The sequence below is a fragment of the Meriones unguiculatus genome, chromosome 21, assembly GCF_030254825.1.
Source record: "Meriones unguiculatus strain TT.TT164.6M chromosome 21, Bangor_MerUng_6.1, whole genome shotgun sequence".
Lineage (NCBI taxonomy): Eukaryota > Metazoa > Chordata > Mammalia > Rodentia > Muridae > Meriones > Meriones unguiculatus.
Window position 1 is genome coordinate 36,517,767 of NC_083368.1, and position 24,195 is coordinate 36,541,961.

The following is a 24,195-nucleotide window of genomic DNA, read 5'->3' on the forward strand; positions in this document are numbered from 1 at the left end:
GAAATGAATACACACACACAAACTACCACAAGCATTTTTCTTTCACATGAGAAAAGAAGGTAGAAGTGGTTTTTAAAAGCAACTGCAAGTAATCATAACCAGGACTTGTACTTCCATACACAAGCCCCGGAAAACTAAATAAATACACGTGTAGGATTATAACAGTACCGGTAGTCATTTGCACAGTTCAAGTTTCGGTTGGAAATGTTTTATAAGTTGGTTTATTTCATCTAATGAGCGAATGTTAAGGCCTTAAACTTAATACAAACTATATCATGTGTTCATACATGTGAAACGGAATCGTATCAGTGCAGGCATACTATGAGAAGTGGATAATGCAGCCTTAATTCATATGAAGACTTGTCAGGACACTTAAGCCGGAAAGAATCACTTGCGTCGGAGACTTTATATTGGTGGGACAGGTAAAGAGTAAGTGTGTTCGGTAAAACTTGAAGCTGATCAGAATTCTGATAATTTGATTTTTTTTTTAAGGAAGCATTTTTCTCCTCAGGGGACAGGGGAAACAGACAATATGTCCCCTGTGAATGGAACCTCCGTTTGGGGTTTCAAATTCTATCCTTCCCTAACAAGGCAAAATATTTTTTATTAGAAAAGCACTTCTTTAAAATAGCCACATAAATATTCACTTAGTAATCATTTAAAATGGCTGACATTTGCATTTACCTGGGCTGCGGGGGAGGAGGGTGCAACAAGAGTGAGATTAATATCATGCCATAATGGGAATGAAGTACCAGGAAACAAAACAAAGACTTGACAGGTTCATGGTCAGCATTGTGGGAAACCCAGACGGCTGTGAGCACACTCACGGTCTAGCCAAGGGAGAGTTTCCAGAGAAGTGGTTCCCGAACTGTAAGAATCAGCTAGAAGCTTTAACATTTAGACACTGTGATATAGCCACCCATCAGCGGTGAGAAGATCATCTATAATGATCTTCCCTGGTAATCTAGAAAGTCCATGGCCAAGACCTGGAACCACGATCCAGCAAGCTGCACGGCCTCTCAGAGTTCTAGGTAGTGAGGACGTCAGTTGGACATCCTCTGGGATGGGACAATCACGACACATAATGCCAGGGCTCTACCTGTCACAAACAGCACTGCAACCCCAACAAACACCAAGAGCCAACGAGAAATCTAAGCTTTAGACTCTTTCTGTGACTCCAACAAGACATCAAAGCACGCACGCTTGAAAGGGCGCCTGTATGCATGCATGTTTCTTTTTCCTTCAAGAAGAAACATGAAAATCAGCATTCGACATATCTTAAAATATAAGGCAAAATTATCATGAAATGACAAATTATTTACTTTCTTCTTTTTTCTAATCCGGTATGAACAGATAGATCCTTGGTATTCATGAGTTCCACATATCAGATGCAACCAAGCACAGAATTTTGCAAAGATTTAGGGGGAGAAATTACATCTGCACTGAATATATACAGATGTCTTTTCTTGACATTATTCCCTGAACAACACAGCAAAGACTTAAAAATACTTTGATTATGCTAGAAGTTACAAGTAATCTAGATATGATTTCAAATACAAAGAAAATACATGTAAGTTATATGCAAAGATGATGTCATTTTGTATAAATTATCTGAGTATCCGTAGAGTTTAATATATGAAAGCACCCTGGTACAGGCCCCCGGGGACACTGAGACACAATTGTATACACCCGCAAAACATAAAATATAGACAATCAATTAACCTACCCACTAAAATGTACCAACACATGTTTCGGTTTGCAAGGGTGGTCATATAGGTGATCAGATTAAGAAAATATTAGTGTTTTAAACAGGAGAGGAAAAAAAAAAACTAGACAATTCATAAGAACTGTTCTTTTACTATCCCAGTTTACTTAGCACAAAATAGGGAGAATAAACTACTTCATTAGGACAATTCACAACTTACAGCTACTAGACATTCTTCCACGAAAGGAGTCAGGACATGTGGGCGGATGGTGACCATGATGTCCCGGAAGTCAATGGCTGTGACTTTTCCAGTCTTGGCGCTATCTCGCTGGACAAAGGCTTGCTTCGCATGCTCCAACTGTACTTCCTACAGTTAGAAAACGTAAAACGTCTCTTTCTTATTGGGAATGACTGATCATTTTTAAATCACACAAAAGAAGTAAGCCTACATGATTTAACAGGACGCACCTGCCTGTTTTAAAATACTAAAGTACTTTTCCCTTTGAAAGAAAGAACATTTTTCAAATCAGTGAGCCATAAACTTGAAAACATGTACTCTGCTTAAAACCCTACACACAGTGGAATTGGAGCCAGACATGGTGGTACATATTTGTGATCTCTATCAGCACTTGGGAAGCAGAGGAAGGAAGATCAAGAGCTGAGAGATGGTCCTGGGCACGTTATGGCTCTGATGTCCACCGGGGCTGCATGAGAAAACCCTGTGTCATAATTACTGTTCTAGTGTTTTAAAAAAGCACCAGGACCATGGCAACTCTTATTTTAAAAAAGGATTTAACTGGGGACTTGCTTACAGCCTTACAGGGTTAGCTGAAAACAGACAGGCATGGCACCTGGGTGGAAGCTGAGAGCTTTACATCCTCATCTCAGACCTAGCAGGCATTTTTGAAACCTCAAAGCCCACCCCCAGGAACACAGCTCCTAACCCTTCTGGGACAGTTTCAGGAGCTGTTGAACAGACATTCAAACCCATGAGCCTACGGGGCCATTCTCATTCAAACCACCATATCCTGTTTCAAAAGAAAGAACAGAAGGTAGGAAAGGAATCAGATGAAGAGGAAGGAGAGGAGAAGAAAAAAGAAAAAAAAAAGAAAAAAACAAGTCAAGGGAACCAAATCATTTTCCTTTCTTCCAGAATTTGAGATATGAAGAAAATGAAAATAAGGATGAAGTTCTGTGACTTCAAAGACCTGGTTGGCTCCAGCAAGCAATCTTGGCCACATGCTAACAGGCAAGTGCTTGACTTAGCAACAGTGAGGAAGTCATTCTCGGCAGGAAGACGCTAATCCTCAGCACTGGTACTACTGATAACTGGGGCAGGTTAAGTCACCGGCACAAGAGGCTGGCTGCCCTGTGCCAGCTGATCCTCCCGGTAGCTGCCGGTAACTCCTCCACCCAAGGCTATGAGGGTCAAAAAGGACACCACAGAGAGCCCTCTGTTCTAGAATAAGAAGCTGGACAGTTTGTAGGTCAGAGGAGGCAACATTTGGATACATAATTCAGTGTGGCTAAATTCGAGCAAGAATCCCAGCTCTCTATTGTTATTCCCAGGAGATGAGTGCAGACACAGAAACCAAACGTGGCTTCCCACTGAGGCTCACTTCTCACAAGGCTGAATAAAGCATCCCTCCTATATATTAAGCACGTTATCATCTTCCGCAGGACACTGCCTACCTTCCAAATGGACCTCAGAAAGCTAATCTGAACGAAACTAAAAAGGATCACCAAAGGAACATCGAGGACCTCAAACGACTTAGGTGAGATGAGGTTTCACTGGTAAGGAAGCCACATCTTAGCTTTGGTAACATAATGACGCAGTTGCGCAGACACAGATTGTCCTGTGAGTTACTGCAATTCGAGGAGTCTGGTGATACTGTGAAGGAGACTCTGTCTTTTCCCTGCCACGCTCAGGTGAGAGGATGCAACTCAACGGACGTAACATTAATAATGACTGGATCTGGCTCATTAATATCGTCATGGTTTACGCTGTCCTGTCTCATTTGCTGTACTTTAAAAACATAAACACTGGCATTTTAAAGATTAATTAATAACAGGAGAATGTCATTAACTTATTGAACCTTAGCTATGGCATTGGCGACTTTGAGTGCAGTACAGCCCTGATGAAACCCTTCAGGGGCCCAAATGCTTCTGGAGCCCCACAGTTGATCTTTACAAGATGCGTTGGCTCGAACCCTCAGGTGCTGCTCACTCTACTTCTCAGGAAAAGTGCTGCCACAAAAATGTCGAAGGTTTCTCATGAGCTGAGGATTACTGTCTCCCTCCAAACTTCCCACTCCTACCTGCTGGACCAGAATAACTAAGAATATACCCAGTCTGTATCTTGTAAAGGCCATAAAATTACACATCACTGACCTCATCATTAATGTCTTCACCCAGTACTCAACTCTGGTCCCTTTGCCAGGTTCAAAGCTTAATTACTGGCATGCTGGTTTCCCAGTGGCATCACCTGAAAAGCTGTCATTTTCAATTCTGTAAGTGGACTTTCCCCCAAGCGCAAGCCAGTTACCAAATTATATTCCCCAGACCTTTAAAATTTCATTTAAGAGGCTAAAGAAATGGCTCATTGGTTAAGAGTACTGGCTGGTCTTCCAGAGGTCCTGAGTTCAATTCCCAGCAACCACATGGTGGCTCACAACCATCTACAATAGCATTCAATGCTCTTTTCTGCACGTAGACTCTAAATGCAGACAGAACACTCATATACTTAAAAATAAATAAACATTAAAGGGGGGGGCTGGAGAGATGACTCAGCAGTTAACAGCACTGTCTGCCAGAAGAGGACCTGGATTCAATTCCCAGCACCCCACATGGCTGCTTCAAACTGTCTGTGACTCCAGTTACCTGGGATCCGACATCCTCACATAGACATACATTCAGGCCAAATGCACATGAAATAAAAATGAATTATTATTTTTTTAAAATTCACTCAAATGCATCTTTTTCTTTTCTCTCGACAGCAGTTGGTCAGTGCCTCCCCATTCCTGGCTTAAATATCCCGGTGGTCTTCACCGTCAGTCTCTGACCACGGCAGTCCACTGGGCATGCATCACGTCAGCTCCAAGCTTCCTTCCTCAGGAGAAAGATCCAGTGTCCTGTATCACTGAGACCCATCTCCCAGGACTCTACAACTCTGCCATGCAGACCCTCTATGCAACTGAAAACTCAACATGTGGTTCAGACATGAACAGGTTATGAGATAATATGCCATCTTACATCAGAAATAGAGCTGACATTATCGGCTTTCCTGGATGAGGCACCAGGTTCTGCTTATGTTTTCCCCTACCTATGCTGTTATCGTCCTAGGTACAGTGGGCGCTCAAGTGAAAGACATGATCAGTGACAGGCTGTCGACAAAGTCAACTGAATGAACAAATCAGGATCTAGTCAACAAGAATTGAGTTGTCTATCCGAGAGCCTCCAATTCAAGAAGAAAAACCTGCTCAGTGCCTGGAGTGAACAAGGACCACAGTAGGCAATCCACTGAAAGCAAAGACCATAGTAGGTATCATCTGAAAGGAAGTAAAATGACTCAGGCCTCAGAAGCACTGCAAACGCTATAGAAAGCCAAGGTTACCCTCAGCAACAGCAGAGGTACCACTGGGTGTTTTCAGGTCTTTTAGGACCCAAAGACTTCCATACCAAAAGCAGCCACAGCCAGCCCAACCTCTCACAGAACACCCAGGACACGAAGACTAGCTTGTCCAGAATGGCAAAACAAACAACAGATGCCAAAAGTCGGGGAGGGCCCACGACTGTTCACACCACAGAAGAGAGGATGTGTTTCTGATGGAAACATACGTGGAGGAACAGTCCTCCTTTGCTGCCGACAGTTTCAACTGAAGAGCTGACGCCAGGGACCCTACAAACACGGGAAAACAACAACAACAAAAACCAACCAAACCAAAACAACCCACCAGCTCCTCTTAACATACCGATGAGCAAATTAAGAGCTCATTTTTAACAACTAAAAACGGGAGACATTAAAATTTCATACGCAGAACTTGAAGCTGTAACAGTGAAGAAGGTTTAGGCTGCTCCTTCCATGTAAACCACCTTACTACAGACAGGGCTCGCCCTCACCTTCACACAGGGAGCTGGGTCCTGATGATACGTAACCTAGGCTTGCTTACCTTATAGTTACTACACAGTCCAGAAAAACCTGCAATCCTCAGAACCCTCTTGCCTTAGCTCCCTGAGTCCTAGGATCTCAGCTGCAACTCAAGCCTGGACACTCTGTCCCTTCCCCCTGCAAACCTCCCCCCCCCGCCACACACACACACACACACACACACACAAATGCCTGCTTGCTACCTGACCATGGTGAAAGAGAAACCCTGAAAATCCTATACTGCAGGGAACTTGACTAAAAATACTTATGGCCATTAGGAATCTAAAGAGCTACAAGAATCTTCTTTTATGTTACTCCATCTTATGTATCTATTTAAGACAGGTTCTCATGAAGCCCCGGCTGGGCTCAAACTTTCTACACAGCCAAAGAAGACTTTCACCCTCCCTTCCAATTCCTCTGCCTGCTGAGTGCTGAAATTATGGGCATGTGCCATAACACCCACTTTACACGGTGCTGAAGACTGAACCTACGGGGCTTCATGCCTGAGGGTCAGGCTCTCTGCTGAGCGAGCCACGTCCCTGGGCCCACATTCAAGTTCCTCTTCCTGCTCTAGATTTTGCCTCTGCCTGGTTTTGTGGGGAAAACCATAAAATCCCCAAATTTCCACAAAGGCGAAAGGCAATGTGTGGAAAATGCCTGGCTCTCCTCACTGACAGTCACAGGGAGTGTGAGGCAAAAAAACACCTGGAGAGGTGTTCCCTCCCTCATGCTCTGCTCTCCTTTCATCCCTAAGGGCTCTGACGTGGGATGGAGGGGTCCTGTAGGACCAGACATACAAGCAACTCTGTGAATGTTAAATTCAAGACTGCACTAGCTTTGAAATAGATACATTTCCAAAGAGACAGAAGACCCCACCCATTTAAGATTAAAAATACTTAAAGGAGAAAGAGACACAATGGTTGACCATAATGAGAAACAGGGAGCAGAGATTTTATGCTGAAAACAAAAGTTAAGCTCTGTAGAAAAAGAACACTAAAAGTAGCAGTAGACGTGTAAATCCGGTCTGGATGCCAGGAGAAACAAGGGGGCAAACTTTGCGCTGGGTGCTCTGCCTCCTTTAACTCGCACACCTGATGCTGTGGGCGCCACGACTTTTCATTCTACAGATGGAAAATGAGTTAGAGTGCTTGAGGCTGTTTGGCCCTGGAGCTTGCCACACTGAGTGTGTCCTTGTGTGCATCTGTATGCGCGCACGCCGTGTGTGTGTGTGTGTGTGTGTGTGTGTGTGTGTCTTAGAATCCTGTTGTGTGTACTAGAGTGACAGATGTGTGCTACCACAGCCTGACTGGAAGCCACAATCTAAACAAGCACTGGCTGTTTATTTTGAAAAACATGGGTATTAAAAAAAAAAAAAGTTGTAGAAAGAGATGTATCTCTCAATACACAGAGGAGGCAACAAACATCAGATTGATACGTAAACGGAGTACAGAAAATTAAACTAAAGTGAAAAATATGAAACAACAAAACCAAGGAGCTGGGAAGAAGACATGCCTCTGAGACGGGCATACCTCAAGGTGCCAAGCAAGAGATACTAGCTAAAGGTAAGACACTGCGTGTCAGAAACAGGGGTGGAGACGGGGCTCAGGGCACACATGGGCCAGGACTTCTGTCACCTAAGGCCAGCAAGGAGCTGCACGGCCATCTTAGACCCTTCTGTTCAAACACCAGTGAATGTTTTCCGTTCCCTCTACTCTGCTTCGTGATGATTAATGGACCAAGCTTTCACTGTAGCAGGTTCTAAAGACTTCAACACGCCTATTCAGACTGCTGTAGGGAAAAAGCCAAACTCTAAAATTGCTACCTGTACAGAAATAAACATATATGGGGGGTCACGCTCCTGCAGGTCTAAATTCATGCTTCTAATAGGCCCGGGACTGTCATTTCCTTAATAATCTCCCGTTTTCAAGAAGGCCTATTTTGAAGGTAAAAATTCTTTTCACCTCTATTCAGACATGCAAGTAAGTTTGTGCTTTGGTCTGTGAACAATTTCTCAGGTAAAACAACAACAAAAGGTCTACGAAAAAACAAAACAAAACAGCACATTCACTTGAGCCATAAAGCAAAGACCATTGAAAGATAAAGCAAACCAAAGCCCGTTTTGTTTTTACTTTTGTGTTTTCAAAACTGAAAAATATATATACAATTTTAATTAAAAAAAAAAAAAGTCAAAAAAATTTAAAAAACTGTGGTGGTAGAAAATGAAGGTGACTCTGAAAACAAAGAATAAACTGTATAAGGAATGTTTGCTCAGATCTCTACACTATTTCATATATAAGTAGCCCCCGATTTTCATAATTCTAAGCTAATTTGAGAATAATATGCATGAAGTTGAGGATATACGTTTGTATGTGCAGGTGTGTGTGTGTGTGAGTGGTGTCTGTGCGCATGCGTGTGAATATGTACACACAGAGGCCCTGCTCTTCCATTCCCTGACTTCTTCTGTGACAAGGTCTGTCTCTCACTGCGCCTGTGCCCCGGCCAGCAGTCAGCAAGCCCTCTTGATCTTGCTGTCTCCCACCTCTCCTCCCACACTGGAATTGGAGGCATATGTGCAGCTACTGATGGATTTCTGCATGTGTGCTGGGATCGGAACTCAGGCTGTCATCCCTGCAAAGCAAGCACTCTCATCTAGAGCCACCACTCCAACTCTGACATCTACACACATTGTAAAATGAGGTAAGGATGGAATTGAGGAATGAATACGTAGACAGCGAAAGCATTTCCATTCGTCACACTTTCCCGTAACCCACACATTCTGCCATGCAATCAGATTCCAAGTGTCAGGGTGAAATTCTGCCCCTGGTTCCTTGGGCTGAACCACCCATAGGAGTCTCAAAAATAATGCCACCTCATCCTCCACACCTACGGCAACACCACGATGGAAAACAAGTCCAGGGTGTCTCTATGTTGCTCTGCTCTTCCGAGTCCCTGCTACATTTCTCAGTGGGTAACAGCCAGGGAGATGTTAGGAAAAAAGCGTCCACTCTCAGCAGGGTGTTACTGTAAAAGCCGGCTCAAGCTGTTCAACAGGAGGGCAGGCTGATCACCTTGGACATAACTGCATAGTGAATCTTGATTTCCTTTGTCCCAAATGTAGAAAGTGCGTAAGAAAATGGAATCTCACTTGGAATCTACCCAAGTGAGCTGGATTCCACCTGGACGCCAAACGATGTACCTTCTATAGAGCTGGGGTAAACAATGTCAGCTCTCAGCAGACCTTTTTTGTCTCTGGAACGCGAGGGTTATTGCAATTATAAGCCAGGACCAAGAGGCATTACATGTTCTGTTGGTGCCAGCTCACAATCAACAGCAACAGATTCACAGGCTGCAAATGTAGATGTGGTCTCCGGCTGTGAAGGCTTGCGGTCTCGACACTTACGTTAACCAATTTCAAACAGTAAATGTTCTAGATCAAGGCTTGCAGTTTCATGACACTGTAATGTTCATGCACACAGCAATAATCCCCACATCATCTCTGTGCCTGTCAGCTCTTTACCCAAGGCCTCTTGACAAACCTTGCTTGTTCAACAAAATGTGCTAGTGTAAAACACGATTTCTCCAGAATGTTTTTCTTCTTTGTTTTTGGTGTTTTTTTTTTTTTTTTTTTTTTTAAGACAGGGTTTCTCCGTGTAGCCCTGGATGGAATAAACTCTGTAGACCAGAATGGCCTCAAACTCAGAGATTTGCCTTCCCGAGTGCTGAGATTAAAGGTGTGTACCACTGCCTGGCTTCCAGAGTATTTCTCTGGCAATCTCAGTAAATGTTAGAATCTATTTGTAAATTCATAAAATTCATAAAATCAAAGCTTTGCTCTAGGACATGAGAATAGTGGTATATGAAGAGTCTTCCAGAAATGCACATATCCGCCTTTAATTCTTAAAACTTGATAGAGACAGGCAGGTGGTTCTCGAGTTCAAGGGCAACCTGGTACATACAGCAAGCTCTAAGCCTACCGGGTCTACCCTGTCACAAAAAGGAAAATTAAAAATAAGGACTTAGAAAATGGTTCACCTTATAACAGTTACAAACACATAACAATATTCATGAAGCGGAGATGAAAGAATTGAGCACAAAAAAAAAAAAAAAAGAGCAGCCATCCCTGGTGTAGAGTTAGGTTACATGGTGTCTTCTGAAATCCTTCCCCAGAAATGAGGAAGAATCCAAAATATAGGTTTTGACCCTGCTGCTCAGTCCTGCACTTGTGAAATCTGTAAACAAAGTACAGACAACAGCATACGAACTCACCACATAAGCACTGTTGTTTAGCCAGGACCTTGGTAAATGTGAACCTGTGGCATGAGGTGCTCCAGCCACACACCGGTTTACACCAAATCCATACTTGCTTAAATAGAGCACAACATTTACTAAATAGAGGGAAACAACTAGAGCCTGTGGGGAGTGGCATAGCCAACCGATATGCACAGAAGCATGGCTACCACGCCTGCTGGCCTGAGCCAGCTGAGCTCCTTTTAGGAACATTGGTATTGTCACTATAGAACAGAGGCTCTGAGAAACCACAAGGACTTTGTCCCTCTGTCCCTGCAGCTGCTCCTTTTCCTCATCAGAGATAGGCAAGAGGATGTGTGGTGACAGCTTTTACATCTCAGATAGCCAAGCATATGTCTGCTTGTGTAACAGTGACCACAGCCAGGGAGCAGGGCCTACCTTTCTGAGCTCTGCCTTAGAGCTGGAAAGTGGGTATGAGCTGACAAAGCAGAATCCTGAAACATAGGAGACAGAGCTCACTGTGTTAGGCTCTCTATTGCTATGATGCAACAGCATGACCAAAAAGCAAGCTGGGGAAGAAAGGTTTTATTTGGTTTATACTTCCACATCACTGAAGGCATTTCCTCAATTGGAATTCCCTCCTCTCAGATGACTAGAGCTTGTATCAAGCTGGCATAACACTAGCCAGCACACTCACTTCTGTATTTCAGAAGCTACCAGTATCTGGGAAGTAAACAAGGGGCCTGAAGTAGGGGCTTGATGTTCATCCTGCCTGGAGACAAAAGTTTAAAGGAAGTAGATAAAATATCTGAGCCAGAGAGGAGTGATCCAAAGTACTCTTCAAATCCAGCACTGATGGAAAGCCTCCATCAACCCATCTACTCATTCTTTCTTCTGAGTCTGGAGTTGGGTTTAAAGCAAAGTCCTTGTCAATATCACTGGGTGCTACAGTCACTTTACAGTAGTAAAAGTTCAAGGCATCCATCCTGGCTCTAAAGGCAAAATCGTCCTGTGCATGACACTGTGGGATGTTCCATTAATTTTTCACAGCTTGGAGTCAAGGTTAGGCAAACACCTACAAGCTGAAGCTGGAAACAAACAAGTAATCCCTGAATCATCTAACCCTGGACTCAAGCTCCTCACCTCTTGAGCCAAGAAGCTGCCGTGAGCAGTTCACAGTTGGCTGGATACGGCATAATGGACACTTGCTCAAAGGGGGCAATGCGACCATCCTTCCTATTGGCCACATCCCATTGAAACTAAAAGTTAGTCTGTGTTCCACGAAGTCAATTTGGGGCATCTGTCTCAAAAGCATTATTGCTATTACTCTTCATCAAATAAACACCAGCTCCTACCCCATGTCAAAATCCTGTGTAAACAACAGCAAAAATTAACCTCATTCCACTCCCCACCTGAGTATATAGAAGTGGAAATGGAGATTCACAGACATTAACATGTTCAACAAAGAAAATGCAAAGCTTTTCTTGAGGGGTAAGAGGGAGGAGGATCACTCTGTATCCCAGCCTGTCCTTGAACCTTCAGCAAGCAATCTTTCCGTCTCAGCCTCCTGGGTGCTAAGATTACAGGTATGACCTACCTACCAGGCCTGGTTCACAGCATTTTTGTTTTGTTTTGCTTTCCTTTTTCAAGGCAGGGTTCCTCTGTATAGCCTTAGCTGTCCTGGACTCACTTTGTAGACGAGGCTGGCCTTGAACTCACAGAGATCTGCCTGCCTCTGCCTTCCCGAGTGCTGGGATTATAGGTGTGGCATGAGCCACTACACCTGGCTGGTTCAAGGCATTTATGAAGCTTTGTCAGGATATAACAGCAAACTTAAAAGCGTGACAAATTCTGTGTATTTTAAGATTAAGTCTAATGGAGAGTCAGGAAGATGACTCAGTCAACACAGTAAATCTGATTTTAATCTCTAGAAACTACATCTAAAATAAGTAATAAAGTAGAGCACAGTGAGGCATACTTATGTGACAGGTCCCCAGACCTTAGCACAACTGACGCCATCTTAGAGGCACCATTCTAACTCTGCCTAAACAGGAACAAAGACCTGATTCATTACAGGCCTGGTAGATAGTTTCAGGATCCAGGGAAGTTCCTTAACCTTGTTTTTTGGCTTCTCTAGTTCTGCTTCTTGGCCACTGAAGTATGGCAACAGGATATGTTTTTTTTGCGTGAAAGACAAAGAACTGTGAGGATCTGACCCAATTGATTTGGTTAAGTTTCCCATGCAGCCACTGGCCAACAATGAAGACTTCCTACTCAGCTTTAAGACTGTCCATGTATGTGGACCGGTGGGCAGCATCTGCAATTTCAGTGCTAAAGAAGGAGAATCAGGTGGATTCCTCGGCTTGGTGGCCAGCCATCCTAGTCTTCTTTAAGTTCCAGATCAAGGAAAGGCCATGTCTCAAAATAACAAATGGGTATTACCTGGGGAACTATAGCCAAGGGTGTCCTCTGGCATCTACTCACATATGTGCACACATGCGAACACACACACACACACACAGCGAGAAGTCGAAGAGTAGCACCTCTGGACACTAACTGGCTACTTACACTAGTCAGTGCCTAAGAATGGATGCCACAGAGTACATCTAAAGGAATAAACTGCTGGGGATTTGGCTGTTTTTATCCCACCGCTCTTCCCTAGTTGTGTCTCCATCTCCCACCTCTGGCAAGATCAGGGCAAGAAAAAGGACCAGAAAAGCCAAGACACTAACAACCCTGCTGCTAACAAAGAGCTGAAGGTGATTCCCTGTCAGCTTTCCTCCAGGCTCAGACAGGAGAGACCCTGAAGGAATAACACTCAACACTGGGCTGTTTGGTTGGTTGGTTTTGCTTTTCTGTGTAGCCTTGGCTGTCCTGAAACTTACTCTGTAGACCAGGCAGGCCTGGAACTCACAGAGATCCTCCTGCCTCTGCCTCCCAAGTGTTGGGATTAAGGGCATGCACCACCACCACCCAGCTTCTGTTGTTTTAATGTTTTATTTATTTTTCTTTTATGGATATTGGTGTTCTGCCTGCTTGTGTGTGTGTGTGTGTGTGTGTGTGTGTGTGTGTGTGTGTGTGTGTGTAAGATCTGCTGGACTGGAGTTACAGATGGGTGTGAGCTGCCATGTGCGAGCTGAACATTGAACCCAGGTCTTCTGGAAGAGCAGCCAGTGCTCTTAACTGCTGAGTCAACTCTCTAGTCCCCCAACATTGGTTTTTAAGTAAAAGTCTTTGTAAAAGAAATATGACTGCTGAAATGAAATGATTTAATTAAAAAAAACCTAAAGAAATGAACTCTTTACAGAGATTTGTAGGCCAATAAATATTGATCCCTTGTGACTAAAAACATTAGCATATAAATTAAAACATTTTTAAAAGATACTTGAAGAGCAAAACCAAGCCATAACCATAATTTTATTTTTTTAATTCATTCTTAGTTGGCCTAGAAGAGATGAGATTCATTATAGCATTATCATAGAATAAGAACTGTATAATCATATTTAAAAATACTGTTGGGCTGATCTCCTCAATGGTCCAATGACCCAATCACAATAGAGAGGAAGAAGAGGCTGGGAGGGACTGAGCTAGCTCTGGAGTGGTGCTGGAAAGCCAATGCCCTCACAGCAAAGGTAGCCTAATGTGGCCATACAAATGGTCTAAGAACCAGTTTTCAAAGCTGCCTGGATTATTTCAATACGTAACAATTGGAAATTCAGCAGCTTAATCTATAAAAGACCTCAGGAGACAATTTTACAGTTACAGACAGGCGGCTGCATCTGCTCCTTTTCACTGGGAAACACACAATATTGGTACACAGTGGAATAACCAGGCAATAATCCCAATTGCAATTCTGAATGCTGCCAGAAACAAATGCTCTGAACCACTGAGCCATCTCTCTAGCCCTAAGATTTTGACTCCTTTGACCTTGCAACCCTGAGGGGATCATTTTCTCACTCTTAAACAGTCAGAGGTTCTACAAAATCTTTTAAGAGCCCATGTAATTCTACAATTACTACAATTCTACAAAACTGAAAAAGTAATACTTTATATTTCCAGCCTTACAAACCTGTGGTGGATCAGGCTTCGGGGCAAAAGCGAGAATCCCAGCTTATACTTATCCCTTTTTCCTTTTTGTCTTTTTCACTTTTTACAAATGTAAGAGTCCAGGATCAAGAGAGATGGCTGTTCTTCTGGAGGACCCAGTTTCGATTCCTAGCACCTATATGACCACTAGCTCACAACCATCCATATATCACTCCAGTCTCGGAGGATCTAATGCCCTCTTCTGGCCTCCTCAAACCCTGCATGTGGTTGCACAGGCATGTAGACAAAACACCCACACACAAATTAAAATCATTAAAACACGTACATATATTAGCAGAACAAAAATACAAATAAGACCTTTGATATAAAAATATTCCAGGACTATTAGAAAAATAATTCAGGGTGAAATACCAGATAATTAAAAAAAAAAAAAAAAAAAGAATTACACCCACCAGCAAAAACTGAGTGAACTCCGCATACGTAAGGTGTCTTTTTCTTTCTTTTCCAAAATGCAGTTGAACAAATTCCGAATCCCAGTTAAATGGAATATGTTGATGAATTGTGGTCTGTCCAAAAACTTGTTTAACATCCTCTGAAAAAGAATAAATGGTGATTAAGATAAAGGAAGTCGGGTTCTTTCTTAGATGAATTCAAGTAGGCCTTTCTCCTGCTCGTTAAAAAGTAACTCAACCTGAATGCCTATAGTACAAAACTGGAAGAAACAAGAGCCAGAATATTCCCGGGAACAGCGGAAATATTAAAGTTAATGACCTCAGAAGTCGAGTAAAAAGCTAAACGTTATCGCATTTGTTTTGTCTCAACGTTTGGTGACTGTTTTCTATACAGAAGACAGGATTTAATCTTTCGTGGCCATGGTGGTTTGAGTGGGGAATGTCCCTCACAGGCTCACCTGGTCCCCCACTGGTGACACGGTGTGGGGAGCTTTTTAGAGGCAGAGCCTTGTGTAGAGAAGTGTGTCAGTGGAGGTGGCTGTGAGGGTTTCTATCTTATCCTTATTTCCTCTCCCCCTTTCTGCTGCCCCTGTTTGAAAACAAATGTGGCCAGGCAGCTTCTGGCTCTTGCTGGTCTGCAGTCATGCCTTTCCCCAGGACTATCCCTATGAGATCATCAGCCAAAACAAACTTTCTTCTGAGACTGCTTCTAGCCATGCTATTTTATCACAGCAACTGGAAAGTATCCAATACAGTAGCAGAAACCCATACGTGCATAACAAACTTTTAATGTAAACAAGACTAATAAAAGTCAAGTTTTTGGAAGATCTGGACCCTGGTAAAACAGCTGAAGCACATTCTCAAAACCTGAGACTCCATCTGAGCTGGAGTTGGTGATGAATCCCTCAAGCTGCTCTTGTGGTAAAAGCCGGCAAGCAGTCTGAGCTTTTAACATTAATTCTTCCACGAACTCCAAGACAGGGTTTCGCTGTGCAGCCCTGGCTGTCATGCAATTCACTCTAGGCTGGTCTTGAACTCAGAGATCCTCGTGCCTCTACCTCCTGAGTGCTGAGATTAAAGGCGAGTGCTGCTCATTGCCCAGCGTTAGTTAGTTAGTTAGCTAGCCAGTTAGTTTTTGAGATGGGGTGCTTGACAGAAGTTCTTAAAATGTTCAAATAATTCCATTTCAAGTTGTACTACTCAATGTCCTGGTCTCTACTTGTCTCTGCTCATCTTTAGAAAAGGGGGCTGGGAGGTCACTAATTTGTAGAGTCTTTGCTTAGCATTGTGGGGGAGAAGCAGATGGTTCTTGTGCACACATACACACTCACACACGCATACACGCACACACACACACAGACACACACACACGCACATAAGCACGCACACACACACCCCAGTATAAAAAGACTGACACAAAATAATATGAAAATTATTTTTCTAAATAAAGTATTATTTTATTTACTTGTCTCTGTCAATAAGGAAAATGTGTCTTTAAAGGGTGAAGGGAAAACAAATAAGTATACTAGTGAGTTTTATCCTTATTTTTTACCTGTTTTCATATACCTGTCAAAGGTGCTCATTTTTATAAACAAAATAAGCCTGGTTCCTTCTCTTCCTCCTTTATGAAGGAAGCAAAAGAAAAAGAGAAAAGTGCTTGAGTTCTCTCAGGGGTGCCAAAATCCCTTGTGCTTGTTTCTACTGCTTCCCCCAAATTTCCTAATTCCTCCTCATTATGCCCACAAAATTTTCATTTCATGTTTTTAAAGGTTCCAGAAAAATTTTACTTGTCACGAAAATAGTAAGGCCACCATCAGCATACGGTTGTGTGTGTTTGCACAGAGAGGGTAATAAAAATCAAAATTATGCTGAACATAAATTTTATAAATGGTGAGGGAAAAAAATAAAACCTCAGGATGACCATGGTAGGGACAATAAAATAAAAATTTCAACCCTCAAGTCTTCTTAGAGAGAGAGAGAGACTTACAAGGAAAATAACATAAACCAAGGATTGAGATTTAAAAAGAAATATTGGGGAGTGGGGAAGGAAGAGAGACTCCCAGAACCTCTAGCCCAGGGTCAATAAGATGAATTAGATGATAAACTCCCTCATGAAGAGTTTCTGACCTGAAATTAAAATGTCTGGGGCTCCAATACTACTAGCAACAAGGGCTACCATGTCCTGGTTGCTCACCAAGTGACAGGATTACTCTAAGAGTTCCAAGTCCCTCAGCCTGAAGCCAGACTTTCTTCAGCAGCAAAAGCCTCCTAAGGTAGCCCGTAGCTCCTGTCCAGTTCTGTGTTCACCCCTCAGCATAGATCAGGCCCAACAGACTCAGCAGAGGCACCACAGTCTGCTAATCACAGCAATTCCTTACCAAACAAGCAGCCACACTCAGACCATAAAGACAGCCCCCAAGACACACAGGAACTGCTTCCACACCCTAAAAACAATCTGACTCTGCAGTGAGTTCTTAGTAACAGGCAAGCAAAAGGCGGCTGCCTAGGGCTCTCAGGTAAGCTGAGGACTCCTTTCTGCCACATAGTAGATGGAGATCATTTTATCACACTAATTACAGGACAACTTCAATAACATGCTTTCTTGGCCCTTCCTTCAGGCTTCCTGGAAAGTAAGAGAAAATATTAAACAGACAGAATACATAGCCAAGGTACCCAGGCATGTTAGTGTCACATAGCCTGTAGAAGAAAATCTGGAGAAACTGGAGAATTGTGTGCTAAAGGTTTCGACACCTTTTGAAGGACTAAAACCCCCTACATAAACATTTATACACACGGTTACACTTATATGAGCTTAAATAAATTAGTGAATACATTTAGAACAAGTTTCATTCTAACTAATAACTTCTCCCCCCTGCAAATAACTATTGTCTCCTACTTCGTTAAGGTCAGACTTGAACACAGCACTGTAAGCCTTTAACTCTAGAGGCAGAGCTTGATTTTCGAAGTCGTTTGCCAAGCACTGTCCTTTAGTAGCTGTGATATCACTGAGCTACCCCTCATCCCTGAAATCTGCCAATCCTAGTTATTAAAGAAAACTAGTTACGTGGTCTACATATACACCGTACAGCTTTAGTTCCGAGTAGCATATTAATCCCTTGATGGCATAGGCCTCACTGTCCAAAACTGATTCCTTTCCGTGGCTAGCATAGTACTGGGCAGAAAGAACAACTTCTCCCTAAGTTGCTTTTTAATTGAAATCAGTCAGTGAATGTTTACAATAGTTAACACATCAAAGACGGCAGCTTTCTGAAGCACTACGGTTTTCCTTATGGGGAAGTAATTTCTGTAACCACTGGCAGCCGTGCTCATCCTGAGTCCCTCATCCCAGTGACCTTTAGGTCTACAAAGGAGAAAAGAGTCTGTGTGTAACTAACAACATCCCTAAGTTTTCCCGATACAAGAGTACAAGGACCGAATTTTGAAAAAATTAGCTTAGTAAGCCATGGAAGAGATTCATTTGCCATTAATTCTTAACTCCCCACTGAAACAGCCAACAAATATGTAGGGAGAGCAAGGATTGTTTCCAGATCACCCGGTGCAAGTCAGTCAAGTGCAACAGCAGTCATGAGCAGACCCTGGAGGACACAGGGTGACTGCGTTGCCAAACATTCCTTCCATGCTCTGTTTAAGTGTTAACTCCTTAGAACTGCACAGCATAAACACTGGCGGGCCAAATGTGGCCCAATTACCTGCTTCTTAGCTGTTTAACACAATGGCCACTGGAAGATGGGCACCATGGAGAGCCCATGGAAAGCCAGCCGCAACTCTGAACCAGCACGTATGCGCACTGTACCCACTTCTGTGGGAGAAACGTGTAGCAGAAGAGGTGAGGGGCTGAATCCAAGTCTAACCGCACCAAATAAATCAGGATCAGGCCCACACAGCATCAGCACTGTGAGTGTGTGTGTGTGTGGGGGGGGGGGGGTGTCTCCACAACAAGGAAGTCAAATTGAAGAAGGAAAGCACAGAAATGGGAGGGAAAGGCTTCTTAAATTTTTATATTGGCCCTTCAGGCTGACTGTCAAAAGTTTTGCATTTTTTTTTCTTTTTTGTCTGTTTTTATTTTTGTTTTTTTGGGGGGGTACTTTCCCAGGAGTTCTGAAGCAGAAAGCAAAGTTCATTTCTTTTGAGGCAAATCAAAGGTTTGGCCACACTATCTGAACCCAAAGCCACCCTAAGACGTGACAGATCCTGCTCCAGATACCCAAGGCATTTCCATAACCTGGCAGCAGCAAATACTTTTAGTCTGACATTCCTAAGAACTGACGGCATTTACAGGCGGAAGCAAAGACGGTTCTGGGAAGAGGTTAGGGCCTCCTCGGTGTGCAGAGGGTGGCAGAAAGCAACGACTAGACCATTATCTGCCAGTTGGCACAGACCCTACGACATCTCACAATCACCCTCCTGACCTACATACCAGGGTTATCACCCACACCGAGAAATGGCCACGCCAGTAGAGAGGCCAGTGATGTGCAAAGCACAGGCGGTCCGCTCTATTCCTTTTCCCATCTAAAGTCTTTGCCTTCGGGTTTACAATCAGAAGTGCTATCTGTAAGCGAGATAATCACCCTAGGTTAGTGCTATTCCTCCCTCACATTAGGAAACGTAAAAATGCTGCCTCACACAGAATCCTCTCTTTAGGGGAACAGACAATTTTTCATTTAACCATTGGCTATTTAAAAAGTCCCTGAGTCTTCTAAGGCAATGAGAAGAGCATACTCACAGCTAGAAAATGAGAAATTAAGAATCAAAGAGACGTGTATGCCCAACAAAACGCCATACACTCCCCACACACTCCACCTTCCGTAGGCAAATGAGCATAAAAGACTCCAGGAGTTGAAACTTAGGACTATCCTATGACTAAGCTCATACCTTTTCCATATTTTCTTTTTGTTTTTTAGTATTTTTTAGTGACTTATTGATTTTTACCTTACGTGCATTTTTTTTCTTTTTCTTTTTTCGCCTGTATGAATGTCAGTGTGAGGGTATCAGTTTCCCTGGAACTGGAGTTACAGACAGTTGTGAGCTGCCATGTGGGTGCCTAGGTCTTCTGGAAGAGCAGCGAGTGGTCTTAACCACTGAGACATCACGACAGCCCCCAGAAGTTTTTAGCATGAAGCTGAAGGTGTTTTTGTTTGTTTGTTTAGATTTATAGCATGTGTATGGGGATACAGGTATTTTCCCTGCATGTCTGTGTACCGTGTGCATGCAGTGCCCATGAAGGCCAGGAGAGGGCGTTGGATCCTGTGAAACTGGAAGTACAGACCTACCAGGTGGGTGCTGAGAATCAAACCCAGGTCCTTTGGAAGAGCAGTAACCAGTATCCTTAATCACAGAGCCTTCTCTCAAGCCCCTAACCTGAAATCTTAGAGAAGAAGAGAAAGTCCAAAAGTTTTCTGCCATTTGTTGCTTAGTTGGTTGTAACTCAAACGCTGAGAACTTTCTGGCATATTATTATCCCTATCACTTACTTAGAAGGAGTGAGAAGGAGGTGGAGGCTTCTTCAGCACATAAGATCTTAAAATCGGATACATGAAATAAGGCCAGTCAGGCAAAGATAAGCTGGATCCGTACATGCAAAAGAATCAAGTCCAGCCCTGACCACCTAACAAATAACTCAAGACAGATCAAAAACTGAAATGTAAGAGCTAAAGCTACAAAGACATTAAGATGTAAAGATATGAATATAAAAAGAGGCACAAGCCTTGTATATTATATATATATATTTATATACATATATACTGTTACATATATACAGTACTTGATGTGTTAAGCAACACATGCCAAATCCATATAATAGAATATTACTCAAAAATTTAAAAAAGGACTAATTGTATGTTAATATATGGACTAGTGTGCTAATATTGTGGGAGAACCTTGTAAACTTGGTGCTAAAATGTCTGTACTAACAGACCACATAGTCTATGAGTTAATTTATATAAACTCCCAGCAAGATGGCTGAGCAGGTAAAGGTGCCTGCCTCCAAGCCTCGTATGGAGAGAAGTAATTCCTGCAAATTGTCCTCTGGCCTACACCCTTACACACACACACACACACACACACACACACACTGACATACACACAATAAATACACACATTAAAAGTAACGCTGAGAACAGACAAACTGAGATAAACAGGAAGATGAAGGGTTGCCTTGGCCCACATTGAACCAAAGAACCATGGGGGGTTGAGGGAAAATGGATGACTGACTGCTAATGAACACAGGTTGCCCTGTTGAAGAGAAAAAGTGCTCTGAATTTCAGAGTGCTCAGGGTCATGCAAATCTGTGGCAGTTCTTAAAACCAAAGAATTATGCAGCTGGGAAGAGTAGATGGGGGCATATCAGATCTCAAGAAAGCATTCTGTAAAAAATAAGTGATGGCTACAGATTCACTTCTGACTAACTGCTCCCACAGGGCGAACTGCTTGACTCAATACTCAATCATTAAAATGCCTGCCTCGAGGTGTTTGAGGAGAGGGCCCACTGCAATGTTCTGCAGTGAGGTGGCCACTGAGATGGTAAACTCCAAAAGGAAAAGTCTCAATTATACTGAAATTATTTGGGCACCAAGTATTTACAGATTATTTTTTAAAAAATTAAGCAGAATGTGATTTGGAAAGCTCAGGCAGAGCTCATACATCTCTCAAAAGGCACCATTTTTCCTGCAATGCTTAAAATCCATCCTTCCTTGAGTTCACATGCTGAAATTCTGAATGAAAAGTGATCAAAATCTACGTAATTTTCTATTATGTTTCTTACAGTATAAAATTAAGAAAGATTAAGAACCTCCACTCTTTACTTTGAAGATCTTTCAAATACTAGAAATATTTAATTGGCAAATTACTTGCACATGCCATTAAGTGGTTAGACTGAATTTGTTTTTACAAATTCTATGGGCTCTTACTCCTTAACCTCCACCACACTATAATCTGAAATCATCAAGGTCTTCACTTATGCAAATTTTAACTTTCTACATCTTTGTTTCTATACAGAATAACTAAATTAATGCTCTTTAATTTCTAGAAGATTCACTTTTTGAAGCTTCAAATCAGTGAAAATGAGTTTCCCATTAAAATAAAAAAGATTCATCAAGCTATTCCAAACACTAAACCATAATATCTCTCCTATTGATCCTAAAAAGTCTGTTAATACAATAACTACGAGGAGAATGTTTCTGTTAAACACCAAACTCAGCCCTTTTAAGAGACCCAAGAATTATAGAATTCCCTCACCTTCTTTCTGAAGGGTTCCTCGCTTTCTCTAAGTCTTAATCCTCAAAGAAAATTTGTGGTTTTTCTATGAGAAGTAATATTTCACCTGCTGATAAAGCTAACAACAGTTTATCCAAGGATCGCATAAAAGATGAACTTGAACAGACAAGTTAAATAACAATGGATGAAGGGGATGCAGCCTGTCTGTCATTTGTCCCAGTGTCAAGGTTGCCCATTTCAAACCCTTCTGACAAGTACCCTTTTGTGTTAATCACAGTGACGGGTCTTAAGAGGAAAAAAGTATGCTGGCTACAATTGAGGCTCACTCAAGAAAAGTCTGGGAAGAAAACGGATGTCATTAAAACAGTAAGCCCAGAGTACTTCAACATTAAAGATGAGTTTTCTGTAAGATTCTTATAAAGTTTTTTTTTTAAATTGTTGTTTAACACAGAGACAGTGGTAATGAGAATCTTAAAAAAAAAAGAAAAGAAAAAAAAAAGCACACTGGTAGTTAAGCTGAGCTCTACTGAAGCCATATATGATGTCAGTGTATTTAACAGTCAGGTGTAATTTAAAACTCTTCCAGTTTTACACTTTGAAAGGAATAGGGCTGCCCTAACTGAAGGTCACATGACCTTCTGGATGAAGACTCCTGTAACGCCAGAAGAGAAGCTGTGGTTCTATGAAGCCAGTCACCTCTCCCCCTCTGAGCCCTCTCATGCATGCAAGACAAAATAACACCAACTATTGCTCACCTGAAGTACTAACTATGTTCCCTAGGGGAGCTTGCTGGAAACGCATCCCCAAGCCTCACGCCCAGACACTGCAAATGAGCGGCCACAGTTTTAACAAACAGCACATGCAAAGACAGTAAAAACCCAGCCTCGGCCTCAGAGAGAAGAAGCCTACTCTAAGATCTGAGATCTACAAAGGCTCAAGCATAGCACCACAAATCAGCCCAGTGAGTGATGCTGCACAATGAGGCCGGACGGCGAAAGGCCAGCAGAGATTTAGCATAAGACAAAAATGGTCTCTGAAATGTTCTAACTCAATCAACATCGGAGAAGCCAACTGGGAGGCTTTCCGGGTTTATCGGCTAGAAAAAGCCTTTTTCATCCGTGGAATAACAAGGTCAGCAGCCTTTCACACGTAAAGAAGGTCAATTAAAATGGCGTTTGGAGGCAAACAGCAGACTGTGGTCAACCTTCAGATGTGCCTGCTTTTAGTCATCTGCTGGGTCGATTATCATTATCTTTTACCACCAAGAAGGAACACAACCAAGCAACTCCAAAGCTCAGAAATTTTTAAACAGTGTAAGAATCCAAATTCATTCCATAAGTGCAAGCGTAACATCTATATTGTTTAAAAAAAAAATAATTCCTCAGCTAGTTTCTTTAGACGGATGTTATCAAAAATAATTTTCTCACAAAAGCATTAACATACATTTAACCCTACTTAGCGGCTTCAAGAGCAGATGTGCTGCAAAAGCACACCCACAGCGAGCCCATATTAGTATGAAACTGTTTTATTTCAATTAAAATGTCTAACTATCCACCCCCAACATATACCTAAACTGTAATTTTCTCTAAGAACTTCCAATATGCTCTTGATTTTGTTTCCTTTATCAACCTATCAGAGCAAATCTGCCTTGCAACTGTTGGAAGAAATCAGTCATTAGCAGCAAGATTACAGCAAATTTTCCAATTTAGAAAAACTGTATTTTTATCTCTCTCTCATACTGAAAGAATAATGGTATAATTTTACTATTTTTAAATGAGCGGTACAGTTTAAAATAGTCAAATTTCCCCACAGCTCCAGGCTTCAGGATTTAATGTTAGCATCTTAGCTTTCCGTTCTCTGCACCTTTCTTCGTGTGAACAAACTTTCTTCAGCTCTCATCTTGCACAAACACAGGCACGTGCGTGCACATGCACAGAAACAGACAAACACACACATAGATGGACGAATGGACAGACGGATGGAAGGTCGGTAGGGGCTCCCAGTCTAATCTCTCTGTATCCTTGTGGAGAATGCTTAACCTCCAGGCCAGTGGTTAACTTCACATGGCTGTTGTGATTTACTCTTCAATTGACATTCTGCCACCTTCTCAACAAGCCTGCCCTTTTTTTTTTTTTTTAAAGTCCCTATTTTTAAAATGGTGTGATGAAGAAGCAAAAAGTACAATATTTTAGCCATTTGAGCATGGACGATTCTCAAATTATGCCACCAACTGGAAGTGCTCTCTGATACTACTATCTTTCAAAATTGAAGCCATTATGGTCAATCGTGCAAATCCGTATTTAGCGTCTCGTAAATAGCGGATTTTTGACCCAATGAACTGGAACAGTGTCTGAACAGTGCCT

General features: G+C 42.4%; 1 protein-coding gene across 2 annotated transcripts in view; it reads right to left on the bottom strand.

The window, feature by feature from the left end:
- Slc25a13 (solute carrier family 25 member 13) overlaps nt 1–24,195 on the bottom strand; it is a 166,127-nt gene that overhangs the window by 71,620 nt on the left and 70,312 nt on the right. For both annotated transcript variants that reach the window (XM_021638287.2, XM_021638288.2), the window contains exons 5-6: nt 14,600–14,739; nt 1,926–2,072 (exon numbers count right to left, since the gene is read on the bottom strand). In XM_021638287.2, the coding sequence (XP_021493962.1) occupies nt 1,926–2,072; nt 14,600–14,739 (287 nt within the window). The remainder of the gene's footprint in view (nt 1–1,925; nt 2,073–14,599; nt 14,740–24,195) is intronic.